This window comes from Acanthopagrus latus, chromosome 7, assembly GCF_904848185.1.
Source record: "Acanthopagrus latus isolate v.2019 chromosome 7, fAcaLat1.1, whole genome shotgun sequence".
Lineage (NCBI taxonomy): Eukaryota > Metazoa > Chordata > Actinopteri > Spariformes > Sparidae > Acanthopagrus > Acanthopagrus latus.
In genome coordinates this window covers 20,272,689-20,291,867 of record NC_051045.1, presented here as the reverse complement: position 1 = coordinate 20,291,867, position 19,179 = coordinate 20,272,689, and the positions used below count along the sequence as shown (strand labels likewise).

Sequence of the window (19,179 nt, the reverse complement as noted above, 5' to 3'; positions counted from 1 at the left end):
AACCTTTGCTGTCTTTACAAGCTAATCATTTTGATTATTTATTTATATTTGTTTTCCCCAAGCTTTGGTCCCCCTGGTTTGTGTGAGTGATTGCAGACTCAGGTGACATACAGAAGATGATGTTTACCTGCTGTATATTGTTTGAATAAAGTTGGAGGGGAAGAAAATGCATGTGAATTGATATGTAGAGGGGCAAGTGCTCTTATTGTTCAGTATTATGTATACACAATGTATATGAGTTACTGGCCTTTGGCTGCTGTGACACAGAAATGTCACAGTTTGTGGGACAAATAAATGAATTCTGATTCTGATTCTAAGAAATATATGAAAAATAAGAAATGGATTGATAAATGATCAAGCAGTTTGACTAATTTAAAGCTGACCTGATTAAATAGTTGTGGTATATCTGTGGGCCGCTGGCCTCTGATGCATAAAAAAAATCCTCTCTGACACAACACATCAACATTGACAATCCCTCTCCATAATGTTATCAAATATTACAGGAAACCATCAAGTCAAAATGTGATGACAGTCATGTATTATTAAGGCACAGCTACTACTTTTCATGTAGACTAGGAACAAATGAAAATTTCTTCACTTAACTCAGATACAGAAAATTAAAGCATAATGTAGCACGACAGAAGCAAAAGTAGGGCAGAGTCACACTCAGCTATCATTAATATTGATCATACCAGATAAAAGAAAATTGTAAAAGACAATCCCCGTATGTATTCAGGATCCCACTAAATGGAAAAAACAATTGTATCAATTTTCACCCATCGCATCATTTGAGCTGTGTATTTATATTGTGTAACTGTATAGTGTTGCATATGCAGCTGCTGCTTACAGCTTTGGCCGAGAGCCTAGTTATCATCGGCTGACTTCTGCAGCGGACTGCACGGTTCTCCATATTCTTTGTGAATATCCATCGTAAATTCTGATAAAAAGTGATTCTATTCTATTGACATCTCTCATTTGATCTAAAGAATACATTCACAACTAATGCAATTCAAAAGGACAACATAAAATCATATTGTTTTATACCCACTTACGTATCCTGCAGCATGCATTGACAGTGAAGCTAAATGCTTTAGACTTAATGTGCACTATTTATTTATTTATTTATTTATTTATTTATTAGCTTATATGACAGGGACAATACATGTAGGCATTGTTACATGCAACCGATGCAATGTATGTTGCACTTCTTCGCCATGGCCAATTTGCAGTCCTTGTCCCGGGTCAAGCTTTTGGGGACTGAAACACAATATAACACTCTGAAATAGACATCAAAACAGACAATTGAGCAGACAGAGACAAACAGATGGAAACAGCCAACTACTCCACATAGAAAGAGCCAACCAACCACCATTAAATATATCCAGACTACTGGATTATATTAACTACAGTAGATCATAAAAGCTGTCAAGTCATAATTTTCTGACATAAAAAACAAGGTCCAGATTTCACCAATACACCATATCTTCAGAAAATTCCTGAGGGATTGTAATCCACAAAGTCAGAGAGCATTATCAGTTTTGCTATAAAGCACTTATTTCGTTTTGATATTCAAGGATCACAGCCGAAACTTACATAGCAGTCAAACACGTTTGGAAGACAAAAGTGGGCAACTTCGATGTTGACTAGGCACGAGACCACATATTAAAATACTGACAGAGACACAGATCCACCCAGCGTTTTCGAGGTCACTGTTTTGGTAACAGACATAAGAACAGGTCTGTGACATCAGTCATCAATGAACTATTCTGACCTATCCTCCTTATCAATAAAAGTAAACATTTTCACTGCACATGCTCAGATGGTGGTCACCACAGATGTCAATGGTTCCACCTCCCTGAAAATGCTTGGCTGAAGTCCACCCAGCTTTTCTACTGCCTCCCTTAACTTCCCTGAACTCATTTCAATGCCTGGTTTGAAGAAGGGTTTTGATATCTTCTTGCCACCCTGACACTTGGTATGAAGGCCCCTGCACAGTTTGGCCAAGTCCTTCATCAGACGAAAAGTCCTGCAGGCCCTCAGTTCCCGCGGCAGGTTACTGGACCTCTTTGCCTGCTGCTCACCCAGCTGCACAACCCAAAACTTATCCAAGTCGCTGGCGCTCTTTGCGTGGCTCGCCACAATGTTGAGGATCAGAGGGTAAAGGTCATGAGCCGCAGCTGGGATGGAGGGTTCTGGGAGGAGGCTGTGGTTTGGAGGAGAGTCCCTGGGCTGAGAGAAGAGCGGAGCAGTGAAGAGAAGAGAAGAGAAGAGAATTCCGTTTCAGCTTATTCAGCATTATAGAGGATACTGGTATCATATTACCAATACAGTTAAAAAGATCATCACGAAAATAACCCCTAGTCAGATGGCCTGAAATCTACAAATGTTACAGCAAACTCACAGTCTGCGCCTGTGGGCAGACAATGAGCACTAGGTCTGCAGCTTTGGCCTGCTCTGCCAGCCATCGCATGGGCCCCAGCTCTGCGATCTTCCCCTGCTGCCACATGTCGACGGCCACGCTGCAGCCTCCATGCCACTGCAGGAACTCTGCCAGGGCCACCACGGCCCGCTGGAAGGCTGAATTCTCAGCAGGGTACACCATGAGGACTGGGACAGGAACCATGGGAGGTGCAAGCAACATTTTGAAGCCCATTAATGAGGCTAACATGGCTCCGCAGCTTTTATCTGTAAACACAAAACAATAGTAAGGGAGGGGTTAGGTACAGTGTGTCAAGCACCAGGCAGCATGTGTTAGACACTGGAAGCATTTTCCAAATTTGTTGTTGTTGAATGTAGTACCTTTCAGTAAATCAGCAACTGTTAGTAGATTAACTAACTGACTGACGAAATGTTGATGAAGGTTCTAAGTCACTGTAATTCTAGGCGCTGCATCACTGGCAACTGTACTTCCATTCTAGCCACCTGGAGGGGAATTGTGGGCTTTCAAACTTTGTGTGGGAGTGTCCTTACAGAGTCGTTAACTGACTAACCAAAATTAATAACAGAATATGAAGAAATAAGATGTCAAAGACATCTATATATTGTGTTGAAGTGACGTCCACTGAAGTCAGCATGCTAACCAGCTAGCTAACTAAGCAAACTAGCTGATAGCAGCCGTTAGCAGTTACTCTGGTGATATGCTGTCCCCCATTTGTCTGGAGTATGAATTGAAGAGGTGGTAATTTATGAAATATTGCACCGTTAAGGATTTGCTTCTTTTCTTCATCATGTAGAGGAAGAGTCACAACATTTTTTGTCAATTTCAACTATTTCGACATTTTATATAATAAAATATTGATTGATTGATTATGAAAAATGATCAGCAAAATAAGCATTGATAAAAATAATAGCTAGTTGAAAGCCCCTCTTTTTGTTTTTTTCTTTCATTGAACCCTCAAATCTAGGAGGCTTTTTAGCCAGTCCTTTGCAAAGTGACAGAAAGGTTACTGTAAATACAGTAGGATGCAAGTGTCAGATGTTTGCTTCAAATAGCCAAGTAAGAAGTGTTGTATTTACAGATTATGTAGCAGGAACTCAGGATCATCAAACTGGCCAGCACTCCAAAAATGGCCATCACTATGCTGGTTGAGTCGACAGGCACACCTTCTGTAGTATAAACTAAAGTAGTGTCCGTAACTGGAGTGAAATACCAAAAAAGGATTATTTCAGATGGAATAATAAACGTCTTTGTCATACAGTATCATACATAACACACAAAATGCACAAGCACAAGTAATAAGATGGCTCGCTCACCTGTAGGAGTAGGTGTTGGTGTTTTACTGCCTGTATGGAAATAACATAGCAACCACTCAAACAAATAAACAAACACATTTTTCATCACTACATATCCCATACTGATCTCAGGTTTTCATCAAAAGCCTTAAAAATGTAGCATTTCATTATCATATACTTTTAATGTACAATTACATGGAGACATTAATAAAATACTTTTGACGTGTACTGAGAATTTAAAAAATGAATTTACCCGTTTTTTGGCGAGGTACATTGATTGAAACGACCTTGGTGTAAGGGGAGCCGCTCCCCGGCGGAGGCAGAGGCAGGTTGGCAGCTGAGATGTCGGTGATGCCATAGCTTGTTTCTGCTAAATAATGAAACCATATCTAGATTTGAAAAGATGACATAAGGGTTAATCTTTTCAACCTCACATATCCTCCAGGTAAGTCCATTATTTCAAACTCACGCTATGCATACAATCATTAATTTATAATGATCAATTCTAGTCAAGGCTCAATCTACAATACCAGGTCTGGCCCAGTGGGCTCCAGGTTGGCCAAAGGTGGTTTGTATCCACAGTGGTATGTTGTTTCCCCAGGAATTTCGATCCAAGTGCCTGTCAGAGAGCCGATACCAGCTGCAGAGACACAAAACAGATCAAATGTTCAAAATATCAGTTGGCCTTCAGATATTGTCTCGTTGGTGTCCACACCTCTGATGTGACAAGCTAAATATCTAAATGTAAATGTTTTTAACTTTTGCATAGTGCAGCGTCACCTCAACCATTCCAAAACCAACCAAAATCATGTTTGTTGCATAAAAAAAATGTGTCACCTGACTCACCGGATAAACAGTGCAGGTGTAATCTGTATAGTTGATTCTTTCTTGTTTTTTAAAGATATAATGAATTTAAAGGTGCAAAATGTAAGAATTCAAACTCCCAACAAATAAGGGCAACACATGACGAAAGTAACTGCTAACTGCTGCTAACTGTATTCTTTACATACATCCATGACTGTGGTTACTTTTAGCCTGTCAGCTCAGTTAGCCATGCAGGTAGCCAGACTACCAGGGGTGTGTTGGTGTTTAAACTTCAAGCACAGGACTTTTTGGCTGCTGGGAGAAAGAGGTTTTCAGGCCCACATGTGTACATACATCTTTGTCACAACATTAAAAATGTAACTTCTTCACACTCTGTTGATAAATTTAAACATATTTTTGACATTTTTAAACTTAAAATTCTTACATTTTGCACCTTGTAATGAGTAACACTGATGGTGCCACGTCAGAGAAAGCTGCACCATGTTCGTGTTAAGCTACCTGAAGTCAACAACATGAAGAGGTTTTCTAAGAGCCATCACCTACCATCCAAGCAGATTGCCCAGCTTATGTTCAATGCATATCTTCCTCCCACTGTCACCAGCTCCACTTTCAAGTCCACTGGGGGATGTGGTGTCACAGTACTGATAGGAGGAAGGTCTGGGACAAGGAACCACAAGAGATCCAAAATATTGATAATGTGTTCATTATTATTCCCTAAGATATACTCAGGTGGTCTCTGATTATGTGCATGTTGAAGTATATTGTAGTTTCTGTTATGGCTTACATGAAACAGAGAACCTGTAGTGTAAAAGCAATTTACTTGGGAGTTATGAAATGGGATGAAAACCAGCATATTGTAGTTATTCACAGTATTAAATTTCAGTCAGGTGTACCAGAGTAGGAAAATCAGTGGACCTTCTTTGAAAAAAAAAAAAATAATAATAATAATAATAATAATTGCAAGACTGACTCAGAAAGAATGCAAAAAAAGAGAAGAAATATAAAGTGATAATCCAATTTGATTGTATTCATATTCATTAATATCTATTTGGTTGGAATGAAATTCACTTTACTTCCTGACTGAAAGCTTTCAGTGCTAAAAGTTGCAGAGTGTAGTGTCTAATCATTGATATTACATTAAATCTTATAATATCGAATTCTATCATTTATGATACTATTAACATTAGAGTAAGTAAATAAACATCTCAACATACCATGGAATTCGTGACAGTCCAGTCGCTGCAAAAAAAACACAGACACAGGTCACCTACAGGTCAATCACTGTAAATTCTAAGTGAAACTATGATTATAGCCAATAAAGTCCATGCTTACAACTTCATGTGATGCCACCAGGACCAGGACAGAGAAGGCAAGAATTAGTGTGACTCCCCACATCATCACAACCTGGCTGCCCGAAAAGAAAACGTTGAAGAAAAATCTATAAAATAAAAAAAGGGAGAGATTCCCGAAAACTGCCTAAGGTCCCCGCTTAACGCTCAACAGCTGTGACCCTGAATGAACGCAGAGGCAGACAGACAGTAACAAACCACAGTCGGCATGGACCCGCCCACTGCGAGGCACAACCAACCAGCACGACGCTGATTGGCTGCTCCTGCAGTTAAGAGAAAAGTTAAGGAAAACTTAACTCTGCAGAGGGACCGCTGCCCACAGCCTCAACGCGGTCTGAACACACTTGGAGATTATGAAATCTGTTCTCCCCTTGTGAAAATGAAGCAAAGACAACATTGGTGTCTTTCTAAAACCACTCTTTAAACTGGCCACATTTGAACAACATTATCCCCGATGAAGTTACACATTCTTTGAAACACTCTTTCAGATATTTCAAACCTTTATTCTGTTTGCGACTTGTGACTTGTGCACTAAAGGAGGCGTTTCACTGTTTTTTTTTCCCTCACACCCAAACCCACGTTGCTCACACTGATCAAATCTGAACTTGACTATTCCAGAGAATCTAAAAACCGTTAGCAGCAGCTGGGATCAGGATCAGATAAAACACTCCTTCACTCAAGCTGCTCACATCTGAGCTAGATTATGATACGATGTGTGAGACCTCTATTCTCTCTGTGAAAATGCAAACAAAAAGGAGATTTCACTGCTCTATATCCCCCCCATTGAAACAACATCCAGATCATAAACAACTACCTTTACACTTGTCATCTGGACTAGATTATCCCAGAGTGATTGAAGACTCTTTAAACACAGTTTAAAAAACGTTTTGGAAAATAATAATAATAATAATAATAAAATTTAAAAAAAAAACATCTTCATGGATCATAATGATGGTCAACTGAATTATTTGCTCAGTTAAAAAAAAAAAAGACTGCTGTTCTCTCACCTTTATTAGAGGTATTAGATATACAAGCTACACGAAGACAGTTGAATTAATGTTCATGTCACAATTATCATTTAGAGAGATCGTCCATCTCATTCACCTGTCAGCCACCGTCTGTCATCACTCCAGTTTGCATGTACACATCAAAATTCTCTGAGACAGTTCAGGCATGCCAAGAATGACTGTTTTTGTTGTGTGGATGAGACAAAAAGCAGTACAATCTCGCTTTTTGTGTGTGTGTGTGCATTGTCACCGGTGGAATCTGACCGCGGGTGTGAGACGTCGGTAAGGCTGTGGGCAGTAAAATGTGCTGTGAGCGGCCTCAGTTCAGTTTCACCTTAACTTCCCCCTCAGCTGAATCGGAAGCTAAGCCCAGCGTCGTGTCCCTGCAGGCTGGGTTTAGTGGAGCCTCAGTGCGATAACAGAAAGGTAAGATTTTGTGCCGCTTGAACGCAACTGTTTCCGGTGTCTTTCTGTGCGTGCGGGCGTCAAACTGCTCTGGGACCCGCTCGGCTCGTCTTTAACTCGCTTAGTGAAGTTTTCCCACTTGTTTACAGGTCGTGAGTCGCAAACGGCCGCGAGCGTCCGAGGAGCCGTATCATGTAACCGAGGGAACGAACGTAACGGTCCGCAGGATAAGTGTCGACGGCGCCGTCAACGTCGAACTACGTGCAGCTGTTACACTCAGTTTCAGCCTCTTTTAAAGCATTTTAAAACATTTCAAAATGCCTTGCACTCGAGCAGTAATGTGTCCGCTGCAGCCGACACTGATAAGCTAACGGTTGCGAAGTTTGGCCTTTCACCGTAAACATTTGAATTCAGACAAACACTGAAGGTTTAAATGTGGAACCAAAACACGTCGAGCTATTTCAAACGTATTGTCTTTTTGTGCCTGTTTTTGTTTTTGTTTTGTTTTTTTCTTAGGGGGTCTTTTAGAGGTCCATTGTGTTTAGACGACAGTCGGTGCTGTTTGCTGAGCTCAGCTTGTCAATAAAAATGGTTTATTGACCTCACTGTCCGGATGACCTAGTTAGATAGTCCTGCCTTCTCCTGGAGACAAAGAAGTCCGCACTCTCCCCTGTGGCATCGTCAGTAAAATAATTATAGTTTACAGGAAGCTTTGCTCTGATCTGTGACCCCTAACACACACATACACTCACACAAGCGTTTCCCTGCTTTTTTATTAGACATGATCTTGGAGTCATGAGTATAATTTCAGCATTTGAAGAATCAAAAGTTAAGAGACAAACTTCATCCTCTCTCAATAGCAGCGAATTAACCAAGGCCAATAACAGACTCTAGGTCAGCTATTGTCTAGTTGGTCATTGAACTGCTAGTAATTTAAACAGGATCGAGTAGAGACCATGAGAAGGGCAAGGTGTGGCTCGATTAATGATTAAAATAATGTCAACTAAAAGCGTCCCTGCTGCCCCCAGTTTGCACAGGCCTACTTTGCACAACGGCAGACACAGCGAACGTTACTTTTGGGCATTCAACTGTCATTCAGCACCATCAGATATGCTAGTTCCAGTTCCTCTTCAGTTTGTCCTTAAGCCGCCCCCATGATTATGCTTATTATCAGGTTCATTCTATTATTATTTTTTTTTTTATGTCCAGCAAAAATGTTTCAATGCTTTAGTGATCTAAAAACACATTATTTTCACCATCCCGTCCACTGCTGCAGCACCCATGTTCACCTTCTGTCTGTTTATGGTGCGTTCATGTGGTGTTGGACTAATTGGAAAAACGTATTTCTGACTGGGGAAAACAACCCGTCAAATTGGAGCAACAACTTGGAAAGTCTGAGAAAATATTGGTACATGAGCTGAGTTGACATCATATGACGCTAAAACATGGCATATTGTAAATTTGCGTAATATGCATAATGTAAAAAATGGCATATTGTAAATTTGCGTAATATGCATAATGTAAAATTAATTTCATGTCACGTCTTCATTGAATCTTTATTCAGCATTCGACTTGACGCGCATGAACACATTACAGTCAGAAGATCGATTCCAAATGCAGGAAGTGGGATCATCCAAGGAGCATATGAATGCTCCCCCCGTCTCTTCAAGCCAGTCTGCTCTGATTGGTCAGTTCTCAAAGGCCCGAGCGGGCACCACCCGCCATGATTTGGCAACACTTTTGCAGACTTTTTTTGCAACCATTGCCATGATGTGGACATTTGTGAGGGTGGTGACTGTAAAGTTGTGACATCACAGTCTTACGCAAATCCGGACAGCTTGTTTAAAGGCACAGTTTCTGAAGTCCAGCTGTGTGCACTCCTCTGTGTGTTGAGCGTTTGCTTTCTTAGCAAAGCTCCTCAACTTGCTCCATAATCATAACATACATTTCAATCTCACTTTCTTCAATGTGTGACTTTTCAGTGTTTGTTTTTGTGATTTACAGTGAATGAAGAAAACCCTGCCAGAACCAGGATGTCCTCTGTGCTCATGTTATGCCGAACAGGAGCCCGACAACTTGTGACTCGAGGGAAATTTATGAAAGATGGCATGTGCCAGTTCACCTGTTTGGCAGAATGTCAATTTGACCCCCGGACCAGAAACATGGGCCAGGCCATTTCCCCCTCCTCCTCCTTCAACCAATGCAGATACTTCAGTGCCACAGCAGCTAATTTGAACCCTGCAGCCAGTCAGAACAAACCCTCCTACAGCTATGTCATTGTTGGAGCGGGATCAGCCGGCTGTGTTCTCGCCAACCGCCTCAGTGAGGACGCCCATGAGTCTGTGCTGCTGCTGGAGGCTGGGCCGAAAGACATGCTGCTGGGCAGCTTACGACTGTCATGGAAAATCCACATGCCAGCTGCGCTGACCTACAACCTCTGTGATGACAAGTACGGTACTTGAACTATTGCAGTGCGGAATAAAACAGTAATAAAACAATTATGTCTGTCATCATACAGAACACTACACTGTTTCAAAGTGGATGCAGCCACACTGTACTTCAGCACAAATGCAGAAAATGTGTTACGTACATACAATTTACTTTAAAATTCAAAAGTGGTTTCATGCTGTTAAAGCCACAATAAATGAAAAGTGGATTTATATATTTCTGTGCAATTTTAACAAATAAATCATATTTATTAGTCCAGAACAACATATTTTGCATTTGTTGTTGTTGTTCAGAACGGATAAGTCTACAGATATTATTTACATTTTGATGTTGTGCTGTCTTTTTTTTTTTTTTTTTTAGGTATAACTGGTACTACCACACTTTACCTCAGGCCCACATGGACAACCGGGTGTTGTACTGGCCAAGAGGCCGTGTGTGGGGCGGGTCCTCTTCACTCAACGCCATGGTGTACATCCGTGGACACGCTGAAGACTACAACCGCTGGCAGAGAGAGGGGGCGGAGGGCTGGGAATACGAGCGCTGTCTGCCTTACTTCAGGAAGGCCCAGTGTCATGAGCTGGGAGAAAACAGGTGCCAAACAAAAATACATGGGCACATCCAAAGGCTCTGAAGTAACCTCTGGCATAGTTACAAATCATTTTTAATGTGCCCGGACAGAGATTGAGGGGAACTTCAGTGCTTCAGTCCCAAAGGCTTGTTCCCAGTGATCAGAAAATGTTGTTTGTAGACTTGCAGTGGCGCAAAGCAGATTTTATCTAGCAGCAACTGGCCACATGAGCATCACAGCACACTGTCATCACTGTAGATCGAAAGTGCTGCTGTGCACGGTGTATCCCCTGATAGATAATACCATCATCACCATCTGTTCGCATGCTCTGACTGGTGATTGCTGGCACGAGAAGGAATTAAATGTTCTGAGTTGTCTGATGTCCACAGAAAAGTTACTCTCAGCAGCATTGATCACTGAACCATTTTTGATGATTTTCTCAGTTAGATTATACATGAAAAGTGCCCTTATCTTTTAGACACATCAAGTATATGTTTGTTGTGTGTGCCTTAGGTACCGGGGAGGCAGCGGACCTCTTCATGTGTCCAGGGGGAAGACCAACCATCCCCTTCACAAGGCTTTCATTGAGGCCGGGCAGCAGGCAGGATACCCTTTCACTGATGACATGAATGGGTACCAACAGGAGGGTCTCGGCTGGATGGATATGACAGTTCATAAAGGTTCAAGGAAAAAAGAGACCACTTTAATTAAAGAATCTAAAGATGATGAACAAATAGCCATTTGGAACACTTTTAACATCAATGCAGTATTTATACATGAACCAGCCCTTTAATATCCTCCACGTCTCGCTGCCTGAATCTGTCCAGGGAAGAGGTGGAGCTCAGCCAGCGCCTACCTGAGACCTGCTCTAGGTCGACCCAACCTGAAGACGGAGGTGCGCTGCCTGACAACGAAGATCCTGTTTGATGGCAACCGCGCTGTGGGTGTGGAGTACATGCAAGGTGGACAAAAGAAAAGGGTAGGTGGAGAGAATTTTATCATTTTAAAGATGCAGTGTGTAGGATTCGGGAGGATCAATGAGCAAAAAACGGATTTTAATTTTTATAATTTTGTTTTCTCTAGTGTATAATAATGTCCTGTGTTTTGTCACCTTTTGATGAGCCTTTTATATCCACAGAGGGAGTAGGTCCTTTAACACATAGTCTACCTTGTTGCTCCAGTACAGTAGCTCAGAATGGACAAGCCAAACACGGACTCTAGAGAGAGCCTTTCACATTTTTCATTTGTTTTTGTGATCACCGTAGTGGAGACACACCGTTAGATGCCTCTAACCCCTACACGCTGGAAATTTATGTTGTGAAAGGTGAAACTAGTTCTTAACCAATTCGGTGCGGTTTACAAAGAGGTGCGGCTCCATCTTCCGTTGGTCAGTTGGTCCATATTGGACATATTATATCTCAGCAGCTTCATGTTTCCCTCTGACTTTGACAACCTCCAGACTTTTCCTCTGGTATTTTCATGTTCAGACTTTCACAAACTATCTTGTCAACTTGATTTTAAAAAGGATTTCAATGAAATTCAGATAAATTCAAATGAATTTTCATCCAGAACATGGATAGGACAACATTTTTACTTTACTTTTACTACAAAATCATTTTGTATCACTTTTGAGCATTTAGAAGTATTACGAATATCATCTAAATCAATTTGGCCTTGTGCAACACCCAAATCACAGGAGCTGGAACTTTTTTAGATAAATTAGGTGACATGTGTGACAACATACCATTGTTAATTAGGCTTTGCTGTACTACAGAGACGCCCTGACCTAAAAATCACATTTAAATCACCAATCAAAACTCACTTTTTAAGAATTGTTATGATTCTCAGAGGATACTGTTTTTGAATGTGCCGATTTCCTTCTTGAAGTGTCTTTAAGAATCACGAAAAGCACAAACACAAATAAAATGTATTACTATCATTACTGTTATGTTGGAAGTAAAACTTGCTTGTTTGGAACAGACCCCAGTGTAAATCACATTGTAATGTTTATATTTCTTGAAAATGAAGTGCAAAACTGACCTTTACCACTAACATCATGACTTATTTCGCAAACACAACAGCCGTCAATAATAATCGCATTAGGTTCATTTTTTTTTTGCCTTTCAGCCAGCCCAAATCTGATAGCACTTCTATTCCTAACCACTGAGCCTCCAGTATGCCTCTAGGCTCTCAGTCTTTTTGCATGATTGTTCAATGATTTACACACAAGGTTTTACTGCTCTCTCTTCAGGTGTTTGCAGATAGGGAGGTGATATTGAGCGGAGGGGCAATCAACTCCCCTCAGCTTCTCATGCTGTCTGGTGTGGGAAACGCCGATGACCTGAAACAACTGGATATCCCTGTGGTCCAGCACTTACCGGGTACACATTGTGCTCTTAAAAGGACATGTAGAGATTTAAAACGCCTCATTTCTACATAACAATGGAAAATAGAAATATTTGACTGTATAAACTGAAGATGGAAATTCTATAGAGTTATATAATATCAAACATATCAATTATTACTGATTAATTTTCCCCTGTTTGAACCGGACAGACAGAATGCATTACATTCATGTCTCTCTTTCCTTCGGCTGGTTCTCAGGAGTTGGCAGTAACCTGCAGGATCATCTGGAGCTGTACGTACAGCAGCAGTGCACTCAGCCCATCACCCTGTACAAGGCCCAGAAACCTTTTGACATGATCAAGATAGGCCTGGAGTGGCTCACAATGTTCACTGGTAACCAAAGGCACCAACACACACGCATATGAGAACACACACATTCTCCTGAATGTTCTACAAAAATATCAGTTTTTGTGTCTGCTATATTTTGAACACAGTAACACACTGACTAGGGATAAGTACCTCATACAACCTCGCATCAAAAAACCTGAGCTACCTTTAATCTCTGCTTGTAAATCAGACAGGAAATGTCAGTTAGGGCTATGTCTTTCTACCTCACTGTTACAAACACAACCTGCTGATGCATCATAACATGTGACCGGTGCACTCAGCACATGCAAACAATTCCTGTTTGGCAACAGTTTGTAAATCACAGTGTGGGTCACAACGTGATCCCTACGCTAAGTATAGGGTTCTTTTTAACAGCTTCCTTCATTAGAACATCAGACCTTAGCACAGAATACAGATCTTGAGCTGATATGTGGTGATGTCACAACGAGGAGGGTCCACAACTGCTCATAAATTGCTAACACAAAATACACTCATCATAACTAAAGACCCACACATGACACAGTGTCCCACCATCCCACCCACAGGTTACGGAGCAACAGCCCACTTGGAGAGCGGAGGGTTCATCCGCAGTCGGCCACACGTCACACACCCCGACATCCAGTTTCACTTCCTGCCCTCACAAGTCATCGACCACGGACGAGTCGCCTCAAAGATAGAGGCGTATCAGGTGTGTGTGACTTGTTCAATCGCTGTGTTTGGTCATTAATACACAGGTATCTGACTTTTACTTCACATGGTGTACGTGTGTGTTGGGGGCAGCTTTCAGGATGTAGGATTATGGTTCTGTTTTAATGTACAGGGAAATGTGTGTCTTGTGGTAATTGTGTTTCAGTGAAACTAAAGATAAGACTCTCACATAACGCAGGAGTCACAAAGGAGCATTGATAACACTGTCCTTTCCATGGAAAACCACAGTCAAACAATTGATTAACCACCTGGAGCTTCCAGGAAGTTTCCCAAGAACAACACAGTGATGTTATTTATGACTTCATTCAGAGAAATGTACCCTCTTTGGCAATAGATAAAGATGATGTCATTATCATCAGATTATGAAGTACAACCCTTGTCATTTATAGTTCTACTGAGGTCCCCCAAAAGGCTCCAATCTTTAAAAGTAAACTCTCCATCCAGGGAATTTGAAAAAAGAGTCCTGTTATACATTTTAACAGGGAAATACCACACCAGCAAAATGATCGGGGGGGTTATCTGTGGTTACAGAATGTGCTGTAAGGTGTCATGATTTCGGAAACGCATAGTGGGTGGATAGCCTTCTCCACCCGCCTTATTTCTAAAATAGCAGTCTGAATTCAGGGGTTTTCCAGAAATAAGTTTTATTAAGAAATTGATTTAATCTGTGTATCTGACAAATGGAACAGATTACACAGATTAAATCAGTTTTTCATTGCACAAAGGAAGTTTAGAGTGAATGTTCTGTAATTTATTCAGCATTTTTTGCTGAATAAATTGTACTTTATATACAGTGGCAGGTGAAGAGGTGGGCAGGAAACAGGAGATAGAGAGGGGCGTGGCATACAAGATAAAGACTGAACTGTAGCTGAACCAGCAGCACAAGCCTTGATAATTCAGTAACCAAGGCGCTCGGTACACACTTTCCATTGACAAATTTATGGCCTAAAAGCCTTACCAAAATATGTAATGCTGTTCTGTTCTTGGTATTCCTACAACAACAAAAAAAACTCTTCCTCCCATCCCGATAAAGAAATAATCTGCCTTTTTTGTTTTTTTGTGCCTCCTTTTTCTCATCCAGAGACTGTAGCCCAAAATTGAAATATGTCCATGTTTAAGTGTAGGACATGAAACAAAATGTGTGTGCTGCAGGTTCATGTCGGACCAATGAGAAGCACAAGCATTGGCTGGCTGAGGCTAAAGAGCGCCAACCCTCTGGATCACCCAATCCTGCAGCCAAACTATCTCTCCAACGGTAAGATTCAGCCACTAAACTGTGAACTGAGATGAATAGATTCAATCAATTCCATCTTCTAGGAGAAAATACTTTCTAACACATTGTTAGTCTTTTCATACAGCATGAGATCTATGCATCTGCTCTGCTAGTTCTTAATTGTCCTCATTTTTTCTTATCTTTTGTCTCTCCTGTCAGATTTGGACGTATGGGAGTTCAGAGAGAGCGTCAAACTCTCTAGAGAGATTTTCGCCCAGAAGGCCTTCGATGCGTTCCGTGGCCCCGAAGTGCAGCCCGGGCCTCAGGTCCAATCAGACGCCGACATTGACGCCTTCGTCCGCCGGAAAGCTGACAGCGCCTACCACCCATCCTGCACCTGCAAGATGGGCTCGCCGTCCGACCCGATGGCAGTCGTTGACTCGAACACGCGGGTCCTTGGCCTCGAGCGGCTGCGCGTGGTCGACGCCTCCATCATGCCCAGCATCGTCAGTGGCAACCTGAACGCTCCGACCATCATGATGGCAGAGAAGGCCGCTGACATCATCAGAGGTCGCCCTCCTCTCTCTGACCCAGGTGTTCCTGTGTACCGACCCGCGACGCTCGACACGCAGAGATGAGATGGATCACACAAGTAGATGGGTCGGACACAGATCAGAACACAATCAGGTATTAAGCAAGCAAGAGCATTGAACAGTTTATTATGTGTGTGACTGAGATATTATTGTTTTGTCCTTCATCTGATTACAACATGATGAAGAACATCTATGATGGGCTGACCTACACGATTCAAGTCAAAGGCAAAAATGTTGTAGGAGTTTACATCTGGAATCATTTTATTTTACATTCTAAGTCACGAACAGATGTGCGACAAATTAAACATCAAGTGTCTTAGTAAGGTGGCTGAATATTTAACTGATCTTGACCTTCTGGATGAGACTAGATGAGGAAACAACCATACAAAAATACCAGAATTCCCCTTTAACAGACACATGGTATGATTGAACCATTACTACCTTAGTTTGATGTACAACCATACCAGAAGTTTTTTTCTCCTGCCTCATTGTTCTACTTATTATACATTGTTAAAGTCAGAGAGTGCTGCTGACACTCCCTGATGACACAACACGGGTGCTCAGTAATCGCAAAGCCACTGTGAGTGTGACGGCCCTAATTTGTCTGGTATGAACTTGTTGATGAATGATCAATTCGCCAACTTCAACATGTCTAAGTGTTCATGTCTTATGAACTACACAAGACTCTGACATAACACTGATTCTTGAGACTTTGGCAAAAACATGTCCTTGAAGAAAAGTGACATGAATCCCATTTTCTTGTTTAGAATAATCGTGGTTGATGATCTGTGGGTCTTTTGCACAAGTGTAACATTTTTACATAAGTTTTTTTGTAATTTTGATGTCAAATGGATGATACATATTTCAGATGAAAGAGCAGAATGTAAAACATCCTTAAAACTAAAAGCAGTGAATTTTCAACTCCATTTATTCTTATTTTGCGGAAAGTCAAAATGTGCTTCTAGTCCCTCTAGTTTCATGTTATGATAAAGCAATAAAATCAGGCACCCACATGGTCAACTATATTTCCAAAGACCTCCTTTCCACCCTCCATGTTTGCTAAATGTAACAAGGTCAAAAAAGCTTTGTAGTACTCGGTACTCATGGGTCAAAGCACACCTATGTTCTTCTGCAGGTCTCATTCAAAATGTTATCAAAGTTTTATAATATAAATGAAAAATAATGACTGTCTAGCCTACAATGGCCCACATTTTGGTTAACAGTCTGAAAGGATTCAGAGTCACTCTGATAATAATCATGATTTCATACAGGATTTTAATCATTAATCAACCAACACATTTCAAGTCAAATAGTCCATATGAGGGCATTAATGCCAGTCAAACATTAATATTTGTCAGTTTATATATATATTTAATAATGCTTGCATTAATAAGTGCAATTGTCAATTGACTTGAGTGGTGAAATTGTTGGAATTGGGGCTCAGTCACCACCAACAGCTCCAAGTCAACAGTCAGGTCTGACTGTTTATCTTAATTAATTAGTTCACAATTAATTCTCACTTTAAAATGAAAAAAGTTTTTTTCAGTCTCGAATTCTTATTTTGTTACCTAATTATAAACTTTGCATGATGTAAGAGTTTCTAAAATTGTACATGAAGTAGTATAAAAAACTAACAAAAGTGAATTTGTAACATTTAATAGAATATATGTGCACTTATGGTATAGACATAATATGTTATAAGCTCTCAATCTGTGTAAGCCTAAATAAAGGGGAATGATGAGCTTTTTATGGCGTCTGCTAGTGGTGTAATGAAATGGGGAAAAGTGGATCTAATCAAAAAGGTACAAACGCAGGAGGTTGCACCAAAATATTGTTGACCCTGCTCTATCAACATATGACGTTATATTTCTTAATACATAAATTTGTTGTTGAACTGTTTCATCCAATTTCTCAAGAATCTGTGATAAACGACATCTTATATAAGACTTTGCAACCACACGTCATTATCCTGAGATGATAAAGTGTGACGAGCTTTCCAGTTAAATTTCACTGCACACAGAATATCTGGAACGTTTCTCTCGCTTCAGAACGGGAAAGTTAGATTTCTGTCACAGCACTAAGACAGCTGAACGCTTTGACTCATCTTCATTTGCTCCTTCTTTTATTTGACCTTTTTCTTAGACGCTTCCTTTCCCCCCCAGATAACCTTTCTACACGGGGTTTACATCAGCCTGTGTAGATCGTATCTCGCCAAATTTCCTTCTCACCGTCAGTTTTGAGTTATTGCTGCAGCGCTCGTTGTCTTACTGATGATCAGCAAACCTGCAGACAGTTTATCAAAACAGTCTGAGCAGCAGTTTTTGTTGTGTCTGGTCAGATCAGCCATCACCACATCCTGAAAACATGCTGTTTCAACAGTTCGGCAGCGAGAAGTGAAAAAAAAAAAAAAAGCTCTGAAGTGGAAACTTAATCACTGGAAACATGTAACACTGTGGCTCACTCATTGCAGAAGCAATAATAAGCAAATGAGCTGATAACAAAGGTAACAGCTGTGTCAGGTTTAACACATCTCATCTGCAGTGTTCTAACATTTGGTTTTCTGAGAGAGAAGGAAGACTGCATCTTTTCATGGATATGTGGTGTGCAAACTAAGCTGACTATGCTAGCTGACGTTACAGCTCAGATCTGAGGAGGACACCATTGATGTTTACAGGTCAGAGTAATGTAGTTTTGGTACTGGGATGAGCCTGTTTAAGACCAAAATAAATAAATCAAAAAATAAATAAACATAGCAGAGTCAGTTTAGTTGTGGTTGGATTCAAGCCGTCAGTCTGCAGCCCCAACTCACCCACAGGAATGTTGTGAAATAATGTCATTGAATTGCCTTGAATTTGTTGGCAAGACACAGTAGAGATAAAATGCCTCATATAGGAGCAGAGAAACACGTTCGAGCCCATTCTTCCTGGGAATGTCTCTTTCACGCTTGCATGACCTCCACCTTGTTCATTATCAGTGCATCCTAATGGGCACACATTTCATTTAACTGTGGCAAATGGCCAACCATTGTTGCTGCAAAGAGTAGCGGAGGATTAATGGCGGGCAGCAGAGGACAGTTAAACTGTGTTTTTGCATTGAGCCCAAAAAACTGATTTCATAACACAGTCATAGTCACAACTTCACCTCTGTTTGAGGTCCATCGTGATGTTATGGCTTTTATTTGCTATTCAGCTTTCTCAGCTCTCAGGTTTTAATCTGCCTTTTTCTTCAGGCCAGTCTTGTAGCTGTTCAGTCTAAGTAGCGTTTAATCCCACAATCACATCGTCAAATCTCCCCACATACAACTTTTGTTTAATACTCTTGATGTAAAATATACACTAAAGCACACTTGTGCATTCTCTGATGTCACTGAATTGATGCAAATGCAGTGTGAAGTGATGAAGTGTCTTCCAACGATTCACATTGGCCTTGAGGAGATTTTAGATTTTAGCATCAGAATAATTTTTGGTCTGTTGTCCGCTCTAATGGAAACCACTCAGTGCCAGAATACATGGCCATCATTATTATTAACAGTCTTAAGCTTTGCACTACACTATGAAGTCTTTTTATCTTTATTACTGTGACAAGTATTGTTTACATT

The 19,179-nt window shown here is 40.9% G+C and overlaps 2 protein-coding genes across 5 annotated transcripts; one reads left to right on the top strand and one right to left on the bottom strand.

The window, feature by feature from the left end:
- Positions 1-1,102: 1,102 nt before the first annotated feature.
- Positions 1,103-9,269, bottom strand: LOC119023273. Of its 4 annotated transcripts, none has more exons than XM_037105081.1 (10): positions 7,248-9,269; positions 5,890-5,961; positions 5,772-5,796; positions 5,101-5,214; positions 4,263-4,372; positions 3,986-4,121; positions 3,754-3,783; positions 3,517-3,636; positions 2,402-2,685; positions 1,103-2,229 (listed from the first exon to the last, which is right to left on the bottom strand). In XM_037105081.1, exons 2-10 carry the CDS (start codon positions 5,953-5,955, stop codon positions 1,816-1,818), a joined length of 1,299 nt encoding a protein of 432 aa, XP_036960976.1. In that variant the 5' UTR covers positions 5,956-5,961; positions 7,248-9,269; the 3' UTR covers positions 1,103-1,815. The 4 variants fall into 4 exon arrangements, with proteins under 4 accessions (XP_036960976.1, XP_036960974.1, XP_036960975.1 ...); XM_037105079.1 differs by having other exon boundaries at positions 5,890-5,995; positions 7,248-9,268; XM_037105080.1 differs by having other exon boundaries at positions 5,890-5,995; positions 7,368-9,268.
- chdh (choline dehydrogenase) lies at positions 7,201-19,129 on the top strand. The gene is made up of 10 exons (XM_037105076.1): positions 7,201-7,339; positions 9,323-9,767; positions 10,127-10,357; positions 10,848-11,014; positions 11,162-11,313; positions 12,586-12,715; positions 12,939-13,073; positions 13,613-13,755; positions 14,928-15,030; positions 15,208-19,129. Exons 2-10 carry the CDS (start codon positions 9,352-9,354, stop codon positions 15,624-15,626), a joined length of 1,896 nt encoding a protein of 631 aa, XP_036960971.1. The 5' UTR covers positions 7,201-7,339; positions 9,323-9,351; the 3' UTR covers positions 15,627-19,129.
- The last annotated feature ends 50 nt before the right edge of the window (positions 19,130-19,179 follow it).

Coding starts and splice junctions, on each gene's coding strand:
- LOC119023273 (XM_037105081.1), bottom strand. CDS start 5,955: ATGATGTGGGGAGTCACACTAATTCTTGCCTTCTCTGTCCTGGTCCTG. Junction 3,637..3,753: donor ACCAACACCTACTCCTACAG/GTGAGCGAGCCA, acceptor ATTTCACTCCAG/TTACGGACACTACTTTAGTT. Junction 2,686..3,516: donor GAGTTCCTGCTACATAATCT/GTAAATACAACA, acceptor TTGTGTTTACAG/ATAAAAGCTGCGGAGCCATG.
- chdh (XM_037105076.1), top strand. CDS start 9,352: ATGTCCTCTGTGCTCATGTTATGCCGAACAGGAGCCCGACAACTTGTG. Junction 11,015..11,161: donor GGATATGACAGTTCATAAAG/GTTCAAGGAAAA, acceptor GAATCTGTCCAG/GGAAGAGGTGGAGCTCAGCC. Junction 13,074..13,612: donor GTGGCTCACAATGTTCACTG/GTAACCAAAGGC, acceptor TCCCACCCACAG/GTTACGGAGCAACAGCCCAC.